Genomic DNA, 18,760 nt, shown 5'->3' with positions numbered 1-18,760 from the left:
GTGGCACCAGAGGTTTATTTCCCCATCTCAAGGGGCTTCCTCGCCGTCTTCAAGTCACAGCATTGACTGCTGTTGGGGAAAAAATAAAAAAATCTGCTGCTTGTTTCGGGCAATGCGGCACTTCAGCAGTTAAGATGGACGAAGTTAACCTGATCACCACGGAAGACTCATATTAAATAATTCAGGCTTTTTTAATTTCCTGTGTATTGCACCCACTTCATTGAATGAGATTATAGTCACTTTAATGCTTCAACACCGCTGCAGAACCTCTAGTACAGCGCCGCGCAGTGCGTACCAGGGCCTTTGGTAATACAACGGGAGCACATATAGCAATTAAAACCAACAATTGTCTAGCAAAAACTAACTAAACCAGAAACTAAATCCTGCAAAATAGTTTTGGGGCCTTTTTTTTTTTTTAACGACCTCTTTATTAAAAATAAAAGGAAGCAAGGCCACTTGTCACAACGACGAGGCTGGACCGACGCCGACAGCAACCTATCCCGTAATTTTTTGTTCACCCTCAGGCATTTTGATGCATTCCACGGCGCTATCTCAAAACACAAAACCATAAAAACATTCCATTATCAAGCGAAATACGCTGCTCTGGGTAAGGGGGACGATTCGGCTGCTGTCAGGCAGGAGCACAAACTGACACATCGTCCCGGCGTAAAGTCATTCCCTACGCCTGCACCATCGTATCCTCACGCCACGGCTTACAGAACAGCTACACACAGCAGAAGGAGCTCAAGATGCCGAAGATAACCAACACTGTACACACCATAATACAAGTTTTCAGCGCCCGAGAATAATAATTTTGCTGTCACCACCGCGCAGAATTTAGAGACAGCCCAGCTGGCACGCGTTCCGAGCACAAACTTCAGCCTTCCACACAAGCATCCTCAAATCGAGGTATTTTCTCAAATATTGCATGTGCCAGATACGTACTAAGGGTGAGGGTAAAAGCCAAATGAATATTTTATTGTAAGTCAAATTGAAGCAGTCATATCCCGTGCACAGAAACCGGAGGATCCCACTACCTCTCACTCTCCATTCATTTAACTCCATCTCTCTACGTGAGACTATAATCTCCAGCATCTCTCCCTCTGTGTGTGTGTACATATATATATATATAAAATACAAAAGTTGGAGTCTGGAGATACAACTGGTAAGCGAAGAAAACACAATTTAATATATGCAGAGCTACTGGTGTTTCAAAGGCTCTGAACTGAGCCATGATTTTAATATTCTGTACCAAACCCGACTCCATTCCTTCATTCGTCTATCAAATAAATATCACGGCAGGGAAGGAAAACCTGCGCTGCAACTGGACGGCGAGGAACTCGACTTGTTTATCCCATCAGGGAAAGGATTAGGGGTGATGACGTTATTTCACTAGTGCTCTTTAAAGGGTGCTGATAATCAACTCTTCTGCCCAGAAAGCAAAGTTATGATGGTTGGGAAACCAAACTAGACAAAAATTCAGAGTATTTTCAATTGGGGAATATTTTAGAACTAAAAGACTTGGTAGAATTTGTAATAATTATCCCCAGGTTTAAATATTTCTAACCCAGATTGGATATAGATGTTTTCAAGATGTGATCTTAAGCGACCGAACTTGTTTATCGCTTTCCTGTTTCCATACCAGACAGAAACAAGCTGGAATTCACCATTTGCGTTTACAGAAACCCAGTAAGAACAATAACAAACCATTAAACACAGGTCGAGGCAAGCGGAGCAGGTTACACACCGGCCAAGCAGCACCAACTCCATCCCTGGTACCTACGCCGGTACCTTCTGTATCCCTCGCTCAATTTTCTATAGGAAACGTCTTTGAAGGTGCTTCAAATATCACAGCACCTGCTTTGAAGGATTCCCATGGAAGATGTTGAGCAGTGAGGACTCGTGATGGCTTCAGCCCTTATTTATGTGTTACGCTGGAACCACCTGCTCGTAAGATCTTGCTCCGGTCTTCCCCTGATCTGGAGAGGATGACGGCATTTAGGATTTTCCTAATAAAATTCCTGGCCAGGCTTTGAATCATCCTAGCTCATCCAATCGAGAAGATTTGGCGCTACCCAAAGCACCTAGGAAGAGCTGTTGGTGCTCACGCAGATCTGACGGTTTCAACTTTATCATGAAACATAATAAGAAGGGCTATTCTAAAATTAAGGAGTCGGAGAGAAAAGCTGTACGGAAGAGATTAAAGGACATTTTTTCAGTAACAAAATCATAACTAATATGGATTTGCAGAAGCTGCAGCCCCAGCTCAAGGCGATAGAATCAAGGCTGTCACCTCAATGTCACTCGGAAGCGTCTGAGGACTTCGGGTATCATCTCCAGAGCAACCGCATCCCACCACAACCACGTGGTAAATCTTGCTATTGAAGGTGAAAAGCGCTTCTCACACCTGAATTCAGTTTCAGGACGCTCCCCACGCTTTTGGTAGTTATTAGAACTGCTCAAAAAATCTCTATCGTAAATTTTCTTGGGAAGCCATTTTTGGCTCAATGAATGTTTCCAGGAAGATGCCGTCTCTGCCTTCCCAATGACGAGGAATCGAAGGGAGCAATTGAAAGCTAACGGGAACCTGCACTGCTGAGTAGAAATGTTTTATAATTAAACCATTTATTGTCACGGTAAAGTGCACAGTATTTGCTCTGCTGTAGGCACTTTTACAACCAGGGCTTTGTTTTCCTGCTTTTTGAAAGCATTTCTTTGGTCATTAAATCAACCTTTCTTCGGAGTGCTGGAAGGGGATTTGCAGTCAAGAACAAAAGAGAAGCAGTTCTTCCCCAGCTGCATCACCTTCAAAATAAAGCATCGTTTCAGGCTCTAAAAGCCTGCGCCGCAGCCAGGTAACGAGCCCAGCCCTGTGCCAAAAAGGATCTTCTCCTTTGGCATTGGAGGAAAGAAAATTACCGATTCCATACATCTCTGTGTGGGTGCAACACACGCGTAAAGAGCGGAGTAACCGCTTTTCTGACGGCTCTCGGTCCAGCCAAGAGACAACTCGCATACAGGTTGAATGATCTTTCGAGAAGCACACCCAAAAATGCATTTCATCAGTCCTAGTTGATCCAGTTAAGTTATCCTGACCACACAGTCCCCACCGGTACTCACCCAAACCCACCATCCCAGGACTCACCCACAAGGGTGGGTGCTGCTGAGTGAAGTGCCCTTGAAGAGCCCCATCTGGGCACTCTTCCACCGTAATTAAAACACAGCTAATCCCAGACCTTTCTTTTCTTTTTCCCATCTCCAAAACCGACTCAACTTCATGCTGTCACACAAAAAGCACTTTTCTAGAGTAACAGCTGCAAAACAGCTTTTTCTATGCAAGGCATTGAGTAGAAAAGCCCTAAGTTCTTTCCAGTAGCAGCATCAAAGAAACCACTTCAACCACCAGTGCAGAAGAAAAAAGATCACAGATTTCATCCGAGCAGTCGCAAGCATTTGTGAACTCACACCTTAGTGCCTTCGGTTACAAGATTAGGTGCGAAGATTATTCAGAATGAACCTGACTAGCAAAGAAATTCAGGGGAAAAGGTCCATTTTTACTATTTGCAAAAAACCTCTACGCTCCAAAGTCTCTATCTCCCACTAGAAAGCTTTCTTGTACAATGGTGGCAGTGTTGGGCCACCTTCACCTCAAAACGTCCAGAAAGCTTAGGACTTTGCATGAAGGAGGGGAAGAAAATAAAGAAGTTTAGACCACATCACAGCTCCGAACCCTATAAAGGCTTGTTGTAAGAACGAGCCTAGCCGGTGTTGGAGCAGTGGCCCTCATGTCCCATGCCAGGCTGGGCTGAGGAAGAACATCTTCCTAATATTTACAAGGCATCTACAAAAGCCTTCTCCAATATTTTGCATTACACGCCACGAGGAGTCACTGTATATACATGAAGCTCTGGCATATCCACGGTTATTAAGCGCCCTTATTTCAGATGGACCTGGGTTTGGGGAGTTTCTTCATGTTTGGCAGCACAAAAGGCATCGAGATGTGGCATCTCGATGTCCATCCTGGACGTTAGGAAAAAATTCTTCACAGAAAAAGTGGCCAGACACTGGAATAGGCTGCCCAGGGAGGTGGTGGAGTTACCATCCCTGAATGTGTTTAAGAGTCATTTAGATGTGGTGTTAAGGGATATGGTGTAGGGGAGAACTTTGTAGAGTGGGGTTGATGGTTGGACTCAATGATCCTAAGGGTCTTTTCCAACCTAAATGATTCTACGATTCTATGATCCTTCTGACATGAGGCTCCTGCAGGGATGTCCACCTGCCCTTGCTGCCCTGGGGGCATTCAGAGACAAAAAGAAAAAAATAAATCATAATTAAAGATTAGAAATTAAGTCTTTCCCCTTCAGACTTGTGAAGGGCGAGTTTTCACCAGTATGACCACCTACACGACATGAGATGTGACAAATACACGTACCTTCCTCAGTAGGTCTTTCTCCTTAACGTAGCTGTCTTCCACGACTTTCCTCTCACCAAGAGCTTTCTCAAGCTCCAGCCGGAGATGCTCCATCTCTTCTTGCAAGCTGACAAGCTGGTTGCCGTCACCCCGGTGGCCCTGTTGATATTGCACCAGTTCCTTCTTCAGCTTTTCCACCTCAGAGGAATGGGCTGACGCGAGCGTAGAGAGCTGCTCGTTCAGGAGTTTGTATTCCTTGTTCTGCAGCCAACATCCCAAAAAGAAGAAAATAAGGCCATAAGCAAGAACTGATACACTGCAAAAGTAACCATCAAAAATCCTTGAGCATGGTGGATAACAAAATTCAGATAACGAACATTACCATGCATACGCTAATAAAGCTCATAAAGCTAAAAAAACAATTTCAAAACTGTGACAAAAGCTCAATAATATTTTGGTAACGATTATGCAAGCATTTGTTAAATCGATGTTACACTTGAAGCAAAGGCAAACAACATGTGATAGCACTGGCGACCAAACCAAAAAAAAGAAAAGAAAATCTACACTTCTATTACAGCTTCCAAACAACGTTGCTTAACGCAATTGGCTTGCAATTTTTTCGGTTTGCAATATTGGGTTTGTGGTTTCTCCTTTTATTCCTGACTCGTATGCCCGCAGGAACCTGGGGTGACAACGCCCTGTAGTATAATTGCGGCCTCGAGCACACAGAGCTCCCTAAACCCCAGCTTTAAGCCATGTGCCAGCTCCACAGTCTTTTTATTCGCTCAGATTTTTCGCTTTTAAAGCACTTACCCATGATTTTCTCCCTAGTTCTGAGACCTGAAAATTCAGCGGCTTTGATTTTTGTGGTTCAAATCAAAGTCCATGGGAACTACATTGCGACTAATAAAACATCATCATTATTAGCCAGCCCCAGAAACAACGATGAATTCACAACAGACCAAGAGCTTCCGTAAAAAGACAACTAAGCAGCTTCGCTAACATTAAGTAGATAACCACAAGTGCAAAAGAACCATTTTCAAATTTACAATATATTCTGGTTTTTAAAGTTTCCTTTTTGAAAGATTTCTATACAGCTTTAAAGATATGGGCTCGTATCGCTCCCTGTACAACAGACCCCAAACGGTTTCCTTTCTTAAATGGGACTTTGGTGGATATTTCACTTGAGCATCAGAAATACCAGTTTTGGTCTTTCCCGGAAAATATCTGGCGAGAGATTGTTGTCCAGACCAGATCAATGTCCTGGTAAATCTGTAATTTAGCCTTTTGCTGTTTCTCAGAGCTTTAGTCACCATCAGAATCACAGCAGCTCATGAAAAACTGCTCCTTCCAGCCAGAAGTTTTTCGTTCATGTGGAGGCCAAGAAAAGCTTGAGGTGAAGAAGCCAGAAGATCAAAGTTTTAAAGGACACAAACGTATCGTTTTAAAAAGTCAATGGACTAGGGAAGTCCTGATACACAATTTTTGACTGGTCAGGATAAGCAGTAAAGGTGCAAAGTCACAGCTACTAAGATGCAACTTCTTCCTCTAAGACGTTCACCACAGTCGAGTCAGCAAGACGAAGAAATCGAAAAAATTCTATACCAAAACAGTGTGATCAATCTCTGTAAGAGTCAAAGGCTCCCATTGGCTCTCATACAAGAGTTTTCAAAGAACTTTACAGCCTCGAAAAGGAAAAAACAACCCATGGAAGCAGAGAATTTCACCTTCTAGGCCTACACAGGTTCTTCCAGACCAGGCAGGCCCCTGTACAAACGTACGGTGAGTTGGTGGATACCGAGCCCCCCCACACTACTTAGGATTAGTCTCTTTTAGATTCCCAATGTGGCTCGTAGGATCGTGTCTTCTACCATCGCTCTTATCGTCCTTTTGGCCCCTCTCTAGGTGACCTCCCAAAGCAGTCCCAGCACTCCGAAGCAAGATTAACACGCGTCTCAAATGGAAAAACAGGTAAATGATGGACATTAACACCTTTTCCTTTGATCCCTTGTAATGTAGAATTAGTGAACATCAAAATTCAGCGTTCAGGAGGTATTAAGGAATTAACATTTCTGCATAACCAAAGCCAGCAATGGCCCTTGTGGCCAAGAAGGCCAATGCCATCCTGGGGGACGTTAAAAAGAACGTGGCCAGCAGGTGGAGGGAGGTCCTCCTCCTCCTCTGCTCTGCCCTGGGGAGGCCACAGCTGGAGCACTGGGTCCAGTTCTGGGCCCCCCAGTTCAAGAAGGACAGGGAACTGCTGGAGAGAGTCCAGCTGAGGGCTACCAAGATGATCTGGATGACTGGAACATCTCTCTTCTGAAGAAAGGCTGAGGGATTTAGGCCTCTTTAGTCTGGAAAAAAGACGACTGAGGGGGGGATCTTATCAACGCTTATAAATACTTAAAGGATGCGTGTCTGGAGGATGGGGCCAGGCTCTTCTCAGTGGTACCCAGTGACAGGAAAAGGGGCAACAGGCACAAACTGGAACACGGGAAATCCCATCTGAACAAGAGAAGGAACTTCTTTCCTTTGAGGGTGGCAGAGCCCTGGAAGAGGCTGCCCAGAGAGGCAGTGGAGTCTCCACCTCTGGAGATATTCCAAATCCGCCTGGACGTGTTCCTTTGCGACGTGCTCTGGGTGACCCTGCTTTGGCAGGGGGTTGGACTAGATGATCTCCAGAGGTCCCTTCCAACCCCTGCCAGTCTGGGATTCTGTGATTTCCACATTTGGAGAGACAAGCTTTGCCTACGGAGAACGGCAAGAATCGCTCCGGTTCACAAATTGCTGGTGCTTCCCCCACCTGTAAAGGCTCCCCAGGTCTCTCCTCATCCTCCAACACACAATGTTTGTGTCCCAAGGTTTATGGATACGATTTTACGTACCAGCCCACTGAGATTTCAATCCAGATATAAGATAAATGTACAGGAAGGCTTTTTCTTGTTGTTGGTTACCAGAGACATGAAAGAGCATTTACTGTCCTGCAGGGAAACGGCTGGTCCCCACTGCAATCGGAGATCAGACCTCATTAAACCTGAACTTGATTTAATTTAAATCATTATCCGGCCCAGCAGAGCTGTGACACTCCCGGTTTCAACCCAGGCTCTGTGAACCTATCTAAAGTTTATTTTGCTACTAATGGGAGAGACAATTTCATCGCTCCCGTTACCCAAACTAGTTTTATTCACAATAAATGCTCACAGAGATACTGCTGCTTTCAGAGACAGCGCGGGGAGCTCGCTGGGAGTCTAAATATTGTCTGTGTGAACATAGAACAGCCTTAAAAGTGTCTCAAGCAGCTACAATATACACATTTTTAAAAAAAACTCAACCGAAAGAAAGAAGAAAATGGTCCAATGCGGGTAGAAAAAAAGTGGTCCGCTGTGGATATTTCGCCGCAAAAGAGATTTAAACCTTTCTTGTGTGCGCAAAACAATCCCTCACCTGATTTAGAAACTGAATTAAATGGGCCCCGTTACGGATGCTACAGCGTGTGAGCTGAGGCTGAAATACAATAATCGGTTTTAATGTTTTCAAAGATCTTCTCTTCCTTGGGGGCACGGGGAGTATTGCAGCTTTCTATTCACGCATGAGCTAAAGGAGCAGAAATAGAAACATTTTCTTCCCCGGCTGGTCAGAAAACGATACAACCGCAGCTCTCCAGGTTACCTGCAATATGTTTTTTCTTAAAAAGTTCATTAGCGTTCGAAAAGGTCATGTTTAGAGATCGGCAAGGACTGAAACTGAGATGCCTCAGGGAAAATATGATGCAATGAAGTCACGGCTGCCAGAAAAAAAAAAAAAAAAAAATCCAGCAGAGCGAAAAGAAAGTCCACTGGAAGGGTGCTCATTAGCACATCCAAAACATCCCAGGGAAACCTGTCAGTCCTGAAACGAGGGGTAAAATTAGCTCAGCAGACAGACTGCCACGAGTAATACAGAGCAGAGATTCTTTCCTGCAGAATCTACCCAAAGAGCATCAAAATAACTCCTTCAAAACCGTCTGCGCAGAGACCGAGGGAGATCAAGACGAGCTCCAGCCCATTATTTCTGCTCTCCGTGTCTCCATCCCTAAACTAGACCTTTCTGCTGCCTTCACAAGCCAGGACAGGAAAGCCAACATTAACCAAAGACTGGTCTTTCTTTCTCGTTCCACCCCCACGCTTTTCCTAGCAGTAAACGGCAAGGAATTACATAAAATAATAATACTAAAATTAATACTGCTGCGCCCCAGCCAAGCCCGGCAGCTCAGCAGACCTAACACAGACGTTCATGCTCATTGCACGAGTCCAGCCCCCAAATATGTGGGCCTGAAACGACCCACACGAATTAATTCCACTAAATACCCTCCAGACGCGGGGCGGTCATATCGAACAGGTTTCTGATATACTCATATATCAAGAACCTTATGCTTAAGGTTTTCCCCTCCTAAGCTACAGAGTTTGTCTGCAAAAATCTACATATGCAAAGCAGGCGGTTTAAAATTAACCCCCACGGTTTAGGAGCCGCGATGCATGCTTTGCAGCCAATTAATACGGCAACGCAAGCGGCCAGCAGTAATGGAAACCCCCGGGTGTCTTGACTCCGCAGTCTCTGAGCCAACGCCGAGTCATTTCTCCTCATCTTCACGGCAGGACCTCTCCTGTCGTACAGGGATGGGAGAGATTTAAGGCGGCGAGGAAAGCGCGCGTGATGTGTAAGGGCTCCCGACAACAACGCAACGATAAACTGCGATTAGTAATAATTGGTAGTCTAAATTAGTAGAGATCCTGACTTACAGAGAGTGTTTCTCCCGTAAAAGGGCTGTTTAAGGATATAGGTGGATATGAATTTCTCCATTAATATTAATGGCTACAATTGGATCCTACTTAGCATTTCTTATACTCATCCTTGAAGACCTTGAACAGCACTAGGAAGCAACACAGAGGGTATTTCTCAGAGTAACTTGCAAAGTCTCAGGTCGTTAGGTGGGAAAACTCTTCCTGCCAAGTGCGTAATCAAACTATTATTCTGCAGCTCATTAATGACAAGTGGCATTTGATGAAGGTCTTTCTGTGAGCAAGATGTCACAGTCAGACTGTCAAGCCATGGCCAAAGGCATCTATCACTTACATTGCCCATCTCACCCCTCGTTGTGGCTTTTACTTCTGAACAGCTATTTCATCTAGAAACACAATCATGCTCCAAACTACTTTGCAAAGTGATTATTGACACAATTTACCTTTTACTTTCCAAGTGAAGTGACTGACAAGACGTACGGTTCAGTACAAACTGTGGCAGAGACTCTGCATCCTCAGTGCTTGCAAAGCACAAAGTGTAACGGCCAAAGCCTTTTTGACATAGGGATCTCACATGGAGCTGGCTTGGGTTTTCAAGCAAGAGCTTTCAAATTTGCCCACTTTTATCTTAGAATCATAGAATGGTTTGGGTTGGAAGGGACATTAAAGACCACCTCGTTCCAACCCCCCTGCCCTGGGCAGGGACACCTCCCACCACAACAGGTTGCTCCAAGCCCCGGCCAACCTGGCCTTGAACCCCTCCAGGGATGGGGCAGCCACAGCTTCTCTGGGCAACCTGGGCCAGGGGCTCACCACCCTCACCCCAAAGAATTTCTTCCTCAGGTCTCATCTAAATCTCCCCTCTTCCAGCTTAAACCCGTCCCCCCTCATCCTATGGCTCCCCTCCCTGATCCAGAGTCCCTCCCCAGCTTTTCTGTAGACCCCCCCTTCAGGCACTGGAAGGCCGCTATAAGGTCTCCCCGGAGCCTTCTCTTCTCCAGGCTGAACAGCCCCAATCTTCCTCCCCCGAGTCCTTCTGGGCAGTTCTCACAACAAATATAATGCAGCTTTTGCAGCTCACCGAGCAAGCTCCTCAGACAGCAAGGTGGAAACTCAAGACCCAAGTGCATCTGCACTTCCATAGTGGTGTCCCACCTTTACAAGTGTCTGGCCAGCAGTAGCAGAAGGCTGCCACCACCATGACATCCTTCCCAGACATCATGGGAAGATAAAACCCTTCCTAGGAAGGACAGTACAAGAGAAGCAAAGCAGAAGCAGGACCACACTTGTCCCAGCACAACTCAGGACGTACCTGCTCATCGATCTTCCTTTGAAGCTGGACCACCTTGTTCTCCATGCCAATGTTGAGCTTCTTCAGGTGCTGCGCTGAGCGGGCCTCGATCTTCAGCGCCTTCAGCTCCTGCCTGGCCTTCATGCGCCGGTAGTAGCACTGCAGGACGATGGTGGCACCCCTGACCCGGCGGAAGCGAGTGCGGGCCAGCCAGCCACGGGCGTACTTCTGGAGGATGATGGCTTTGTGCTCTGCAAGGATCTAGAAAACATGAGCAGAAACGGGACAATCAAGGGAGAAAAGTCACCTGGAAAAGTAGCAGCAGCCCTGATTTTACTACAACGTGGCACTCGACACTTCCCAATCTGCCTTCAAAAGGGCTTTTCCTCCAAGCAGGAGTGTCGGGGTAGGCGCAGGGGGCTGTTATTTTGCATCCTCTTTTGCAGCCTCCTGGGATGTTTCTCTGGTCACTGCACTCAACCGATGGAAGTAGGACACATCCAGTCCTCTCTTCGGAGATACACTGCTCTCTAAAAAGAGTCAAGACCCTCCTGGCCAGCAAAATGAGGGGATACGATCCCGGCCGGTGAGTAGAGGACTCGATGGGGACAGGGGACACCTGGGCTCAAGTGAGACTTCACGGACCACTTGGAATAATACACAGATCTCCAAGATCCATAGCAGAACAAATAGCCATTAACAAACACACCAACACTTAGCAATAAGCTTACTGTCCCTTCAGCATCAGGTACAACTCGCACCAGAACAGGTTTTTAGCTTTTTCTCATGCGTGTTCCACCCCTGCATGATGATAACTTACAGTGCAGATAAACGCTCTCCAGGTGGGATTTCTTATCTTACGGATAACCTTCAAATAAAACCCTGGAGTCCTCTCACTACAGTCCGCAACCGGTTCTCTTGCATGATTCCATTTCTAGAAACTTGTATCTGATTTTGTGAAACTTCTGGCGCTTTTGCATTGGATTTCTCCCCCCAGATTTACAGCAATCTTTTCAGTAGGTGGCAGTTCAAGTCCTCCCTCTAAAACTGAAGGCTGGCATATTAAGAGACACCACCAGCACGTTGTTAATAACTTTCTTATGTTGATCAATGCTGCAGTATTATGAGGAAAGAAATAGCAGGAGAATTTAAAGACGTTATTAGTCTGCGATAAAGTTGTGTCAGAGAAGGTACAATATCAACTTCTCTTACAAATCTTTCGTTTCACCCTAAGGCTTTCTTTGCGCTTGCAAATTTTATTTCAGCGTGAAGGGATTGCGTGGATTGATAGGAGTTCTTCTGAAATGAGCTTCGTATGTCCCCAGCCTTGGCATTCTTACCGATGGAGAACGCTGGGGGTGCCCAAAAATCTAGAAGAAACCCTGCTGCATTGGCCTTGGGGACCTATTCCAGCCTTACAGCAAAGTCTCGGCAGGCACTGGGCACGTCCTGACCCCGTGGAGCGTCACCTGCAGCTCGGCATCTGTTGGTGAGCATGCACTTGAACCGCCACCTATATCCAACACCTTCATCCAGGTGCTCCAGAGATTAAGGACGAGGCCTGAACTTCAGCCAACTTCTACGCCCTCTTAAGATTTTGGGTTGTTTTGAATCTCAGAGACTTTAAATGCTGGACCAGCCCTCGCAGAGGCGTCCGATTTAAAAAAAATAGATGCTGAAAAAGCAGTGGCAGCACAAATTGCTGACGACCAGCATCCAACTGCTCTGGTTTTGGAGGACATCCCTGATCTCTCTGGTGGGTCATCAGGTGTTCAAGTAACCTCTGTCACCTCCAGGAGCAGGGTCTCCTCTCCTGGCTCATCATACCTGACTTCTTCAAGTGTCCCCGGTGATAACAATTAGGCACACATTTAGGTGACTGCCAAAGTAAGGCTGGGTCTGAGGAGTGGACAGAAGATTCCCCAAAGCTGTTCTCAGTTTCCTGACAGACAATTTCTCACTGTACCGCTTGCTGTCATCAAACCTTTACTTCCTTGCTTTCAGCTCCCGGTTTAACACAGAAAGCTAATGGAGAGAACTAATTAAAGAGGGATTTATATCAATAAATGACTTGATGCCTTCCATGACAGACCCCACTAGTCTTCCTGCCGTACTGGTAAACGGCACCTGCAGCAGGGCTCAGACACAAATTCAGTTTGCCAGCGAGGGTTTGCAGAGCATGGGTTAGATCAAATGACATTTCCAGATTTCCACAATGCCTCCCGGCATCCGAATGACTTAACTTCATTTAGCTGCTCCGCCGAGGTGCTGCTGTCAAAAGCATTTTTGCTTGCGTAGCTTTAAATGGCAACGCTCGCCGTCAACGTGTGCTCTCCAGAAACACCAGAGGCAGTCGGCTTCGTAAAACATCAAACCGGCCACAATAAATACAGAGGTAAATAAAAAGGCTCTTCCTACTCTTTTCTAATGCAAAGACACCCCGTGGAGTCGTACCTTGCGATAAATCCTCCTGACAAACATGCCCCGAGCAAAAGCCTGAATGGTGACGGTTGCGTTGCGGACCCTCTGGAAAGCTCGGAGGATCCGCAACATTCGATACTGCTTCTGGAAGACGATGGCAGCTCTCGTCCTCCTCAGGTGCTCGGCAAGCCTGCAAAGCACAGGAAAAAAAGGTCAGCAGTAAAACTAAACCCCCCCCCCCCTTTTTTTTTGGTCATTATAAGTTTTAAACTGGACAGAGAGAAAAACCTTTGGTCCAAAAGTAGCTTGATGGCACCCAAGAAAGACCATCCCAGCAGGAGGGCTAAGAAAAGAGCCGCTGATAGCATGGCTCCGTTAAAATAATGGGAACAGGGATGTAAACAGACAGCATCCATGGCACCCAGGAGCACTGGAACCAGAAATCAACACACCTCATTATTCCTAAACGGCATTAAAACCAAATATTTTCCAGCTTTTTCCTCCGTTTGAACTCTCTGTCTTATGTAGTTGAGCCAATCGAGGCCCAGGTTGGCTCCATCGCTTCCCTCACTATAAGACGCAAGCGTCGCACGGCGTATCTACCGACTCAGTGAAAACGGCAGCAAATTGATTTGACATTTAAACCGGTGTGCGCTGGTTTGGCAACAGTCGTGAGCAGAGCCCCAAGCAATTCACAGAGAGTAAATAATGAGGGATGTGGTCAACTCCGTGCCACGTCGCTCCCCTTCTCCAACTGAATTCGTGTTCAATTTGCTGTTACGCAGGTTAATAAATGCCCATAAAAGGGCCATTTAATTTCATAATTAGCTTGTTTTGCTGAATTTATTCGTCGTTTATTGCTCTCAGCATGAAGCACTATATAGATAGTTGATCCACTTCTTTATTTTGGGAAATGCATAGCAAAACTAAAAGAGCCACGTCAGATTGGCTTATATATTCTCTTCGTCAAGGCCAATGGCTTCTCATTAGGACCCACTGAAGCAGAGCTCATTAAAGAGGACAAGGGATGGTCCATTTCCAAAGAGAGAAGAAAGAAGTTATTCAGGTGACATCCACCCCTATGAAACCAGCATAAAGAGGCAAACTGGAAAATCATGTTGACGCAACACGGCAGCAGGTGGTTTCTCCTGCTTCCAGCTTCTCTTTTAGCTCATAGCCCGACACTTTGACATCACCAGGGATTCCTCCTCCCCTCAGAGGGATGGTTGGCTGATGCAAAGTCAAATATAGAGTTCAAGTCTGCAGGTGTGCGTGGAGAGCCCACGAAAGAGGCTAAAATTAATCACCAACTCCCCCTTTTAATAAGTTTTCCTCTTATTGCTTAGGACTCGTTTGCCTTGTCTCCAAACAAACTGCCAAGAAGGATGTGTAGCCATGAGCTAAGAGACGTACGTGAACCTCTGAGGACAAGAAGTTCATCTGAGACCTTCTCATCCCTGGATTCTCCATTTTGTCAATCCCTTCCACCAAACACAAATATCACCACAAATTCAGTCAGCATCTCTGATGTTCTTCCAAAATACAATATGATTTAGAGGAAATCCTTGGAAGGAACATGGAAGTTCTTCACCTTCTGTTGCTCCAATAATTGCTAGAAATCAACATTCATCCAGCAATCCAGAGAGGAGTGGTGACTGTGCAGGAGCCTTGTAGCATACAAGCAGCATCTCACGCTGCCCAAGTGCAAGCGGAGTTAATTGGGCTGCAAATTAGGTAGCAGCACTTCCGATGGTCAGATGCTGACTCGGAGCCAGGGAGAACATTGCTGCTCCAAACCCAACAACACGGCTAACACACCACAGCTTCTCCAAGCAGAAAACAAGAAGGGAAACAATGGTGAAAGGACACAAATCTACTCCTTGTTTATAGAATCACCTAGGTTGGAAGGGACCTTTCAGGTCATCGAGTCCAACCATCAACCTAACTGTGACAAAAATCATCACTAATCTAAATGATATCTCTAAGCACTATGTCTTTTAGATACCTCCAGGGATGGTGCCTCAACCACTTCCCTGAGCAGCCTGTTCCAATGCTTAATAACCCTTTCAGTGTAAAAATTTTTCCTAATATCCATCCTAAACCTCCCCTGGCGCAACTTGAGATCTTGCTCTCCAGTGCAGTCTTATCTCCAGAACGGCCAGCGAGCCACCGACATGAAGAAGCCTGAGGTTCCTGCACACAGAGAGTTAAACGCTGAGCTCTATTATTCTGTAAATAGCCCCACGGCCAGTGATTTGGAGTGATTTTTCTCATTGCAAAGGATAGGGTAAATCAATTCTGAGAAGTCCCCTTGAATACCAACCAAGGAGGCGCAAACCTGGCCCCTGCCGAGGAGGAGCCCATACCAACTAGCAAAACGCTCACTGGCCGATCCAAACGCCCTTTGCCAGAGGTAGTCCCAGAAAAATATGAGTTCTGTGAAACACTTTCAGCTAAATATCTCAGAGTACTTTAGTCATCCAATTACAGCCTAGCTGCCTACGTTATAGCCCTGGCTCAGCATCTAGAAATTAAATCAATATAGATACGACAACAGTTTGAGGCAAAGAGTTTTGATCTCTTGCCTCCCAAATAAAGCTGGGGAGAGGAATAAATCCCGACTTCAGCACAGAAACTTTCACCGTAGTGGTACCTACGTGCACATTATGGGTCTTGTTTTCACCGGGCTGAAAGGCAACACCCCATACAGAGCATTTTCACTGTTTCTCCCATGAAACCCTCAAGTTTAAAGTCTACAAGATGGAACAGATTGAGAATACAAGTGCCCAAAAAGTAGTTTTCCACTTGACCTCCCAGCTAGCCCTACCTCGGAGGGCTTCCTAGGACCCACCTCCGTGCCAAGTGCCCACGCGTGTAGCGCTGGACGACGATTGCAGCTCGTCTCAGCCTTTTGTACTTGACCCTCTGCAGCCAGCCCCGCACCGTCTTCTGAATCATGATTGTGGCAGCTCTGAACTTATCTGCTCGCAGTTTCTCCAGATATGCCACCTGGCCTGCACGGAAAAAGATCTTGGTACGTCCAAACTGGAACTTGTCTGGATCCTTTTCAAAAGCATAAAGGAAACTAAATTTAATTAAGGCAAACATATTATTTATTTTTTTTCAGTCTATGTTGCTCAGTACATACAGATTAAAAAACCCACTTCAAATTTATCAGCTCACATCTCTTCTTAATTAGTTGATAAAGATATTAAAAGACTCCAAACTACTTGACCTTCTATACACCCACTGAGGAAGGCAGCACTAGGATTCAGTCTTAAGTTCCATATATTTATACAATTTTTTAAATGTTTTTTTGGTTGGTTGCTTGAGTCTTTTGGGGTTGTTTGGGTTTTTTTCAGGTTAAATGGAGCAACGCAACACCAGAGGACTTCAAGAAAAGGTTTCTTTCTTGAAAAGAGTCACGCTTACATCCACAAAGTCCTACATGCACTGCAAATGCCTCTGCAGCCAAGACACACGCGCGGTGCATAAGGAGAAGGGCTTTTGCAGAGAGGAACCCAATTGAGTAAATTCCTCAAAACCCCACAAGGCAAGCAAGGATCAAAAAATTAAAACCTGGCTAAGACCCTGTCCGCATTCTGGGCTACTTAACAGCAAGACAATAGGGAGAAACCTTTGCGCGCACATTTGCAATTTAAAAATAATGCACGTGAGTCTGAGTAGTAAGATTTTTGGTGAGGAAGGCTTCTTATTTGCTTAATAGGGAAAAATGTCCCAGTCTGTGGGATGCTTTTCCTACATATTAGTGGCCAATAAAAGTCTCCCGCCCATCAAGATAGGGCAATTATTGCGTTTTTCTCTTACTCATTTGCACAAAGAGACATTTAACGATGGGGTGACAGAACCAACTTTGACTAAGGTTCACAATGTTGTACACAGTATCCAAAGCTGGACCTCCAAAATGTGCTCCAGCTATGGCTAGCCAAGATCCAGGGGGGATTGGAGGGATGACTCTTCTGGAGATGGCCAGTTGTTCACGCACAGTTGGTGATAACAAACTCTGGACTTCACCGGCACTAAAACACTACCTTCAGCTTGACCGCAATCGCGAGATCCCACATCATGTTTGCTCTCGCTACCTCCTTGCAAGGCTATCTCACTTTGGAAAAAGCCCCAGGCTGTCTAGACTGAATAAATACCTGCACAAGCAGCAGGTGAAGTAGGAACAAGGAGAGCAATTCAGATCATATCAAACCCACGAGCTTTGCCAAAATCATTGCCAAAGATTTGGTCCCGGCTCACCTTAATGAGGTCTTCCAACAGGGTCTGACAGATCTGCTTCTTGTCGTTCTTAGAGAGGTCTCTCTTTTTCATAAGAACACGGTATCTATTGAAAAAGTCGTGGTAGGACCATCTGAAAGCAAAGCACACACAGGATCAGTCTGCACGTCAGGCATTACTTCCTTAAAACAAAGCTTTTGGAGTCATAGATGACTCCAAAATACAAAACTCACCTACTGAGGGATCTCAGCATGGACTGAAGCCATCCAAAAGGGGCTTGGTCACCCCAAACCTGACGCCCAGTCTCAGCCCTCCCCTGCCACTGAAGGCTCTTCCCAGCGCATTTCTAGCCTGGAACTGGAAGGCCATGGAGCACCTTGGTTTCACTCTTCCTGATGCGCTTCCCAAGCTGCTGCCTTTTACCAGTCAAATGCAACAACGCTATTCCTTTTTGAAGGAATTTTGAAGAGATCATAGATCCCCTAATTTGGCCAAAGAAATTTTAAAAAGTAACCTTGATAAGACGATAGGGAATGAATCAAATAGAAACTCTTCCTTACTATGCTTTTCCAAACTCTGTTGAATATGAATTTGGATCAATTCATTCACTAATCTCTGTGGCCGAGACCCTTAAAAAATTAAAAAACAAAACAAAACCTTTGGACTCTGAAAAGACAAAGCAGCCACTTGGAAGATGCTTCACTGTCACAAGCAGTGAAGTTCCCAAACACGCAACACTAATGGAAGGCATTAGAGGCCTGTATCTTACTGCTAGGAAATATCATCTTCTGCCGCCGCCGTTAGATGTAGAGCCTGCAGACTGGATCCTGAAATTGGTTCAGCATTTGCTAAGTTTCAGCCTTCTCCAAATTAACACAGTGAGTTATGAACCCCTCAAATCCTGAGTTTTTAATCAAAGCGCTAGGCATTTCCAGCACTGTCAAGCAGGGCCATCGTTACTTCAAAAAAAAGAAAAAATATGCATAACAAATATCAAAGGAAGATGGGAGAGAATTGCAGAGATTTTGATTTCTGCCCTCGCTGAAGGAAACCATCTGTGAGCATGATCCTCGCCCACATGGATGTTCCGGCAGCCAAGATGAGCAGCCACACAGAAATGCCTCCTTCTCCACCCCGCAGCCCTATGCACACCTTTGGTTTTGTGTGATTGCACCCAATTCTTCCTATTTTTCCACTTCCAGAGATTAAGAAGAGGGAAGAAAGGCCAAATAAACTGCAACGGACCAGAGCGATGCTTGTGACGGGTCCTTACACTTGGCCGGTTGGCAGTGGTGGGGCTGGGTGAGACATGACACCACCTGAGCACCTCCCACGTTCAAGACTGCTGTCTCTATAAAATACTTCACAGAACAGAATAATTCAGTTGGAAGGGACCTACAACGATCATCTAGTCCAACTGTCAATGTAATTTCTAATTAAACCTCTTGAAGGATGGAAGCTGGGATATTTGGTAAGACGGGCATACCAGAAATACAGCACGTATTTCAAAATGCGTGACCAACAGTTTCACATCACATCAGAAAATGCAGCAGGGGAAGCAAGCCAGTTTAATGAAAAGCAATACTCTAATTAAAAGAGCACAGTAGGAGGAAA

The 18,760-nt window shown here is 45.6% G+C and overlaps 1 protein-coding gene across 3 annotated transcripts in view; it reads right to left on the bottom strand.

Moving 5' to 3' along the window:
* MYO5B (myosin VB) overlaps nt 1-18,760 on the bottom strand; it is a 158,855-nt gene that overhangs the window by 40,540 nt on the left and 99,555 nt on the right. For all 3 annotated transcript variants that reach the window (XM_074571051.1, XM_074571052.1, XM_074571054.1), the window contains exons 18-22: nt 17,168-17,279; nt 15,753-15,964; nt 12,935-13,091; nt 10,502-10,741; nt 4,433-4,672 (exon numbers count right to left, since the gene is read on the bottom strand). In XM_074571051.1, the coding sequence (XP_074427152.1) occupies nt 4,433-4,672; nt 10,502-10,741; nt 12,935-13,091; nt 15,753-15,964; nt 17,168-17,279 (961 nt within the window). The remainder of the gene's footprint in view (nt 1-4,432; nt 4,673-10,501; nt 10,742-12,934; nt 13,092-15,752; nt 15,965-17,167; nt 17,280-18,760) is intronic.

The sequence above is a fragment of the Larus michahellis genome, chromosome Z, assembly GCF_964199755.1.
Source record: "Larus michahellis chromosome Z, bLarMic1.1, whole genome shotgun sequence".
Lineage (NCBI taxonomy): Eukaryota > Metazoa > Chordata > Aves > Charadriiformes > Laridae > Larus > Larus michahellis.
Note: the sequence above shows the minus strand (reverse complement) of the source record. Positions and strands in the feature narration are given on the sequence as shown.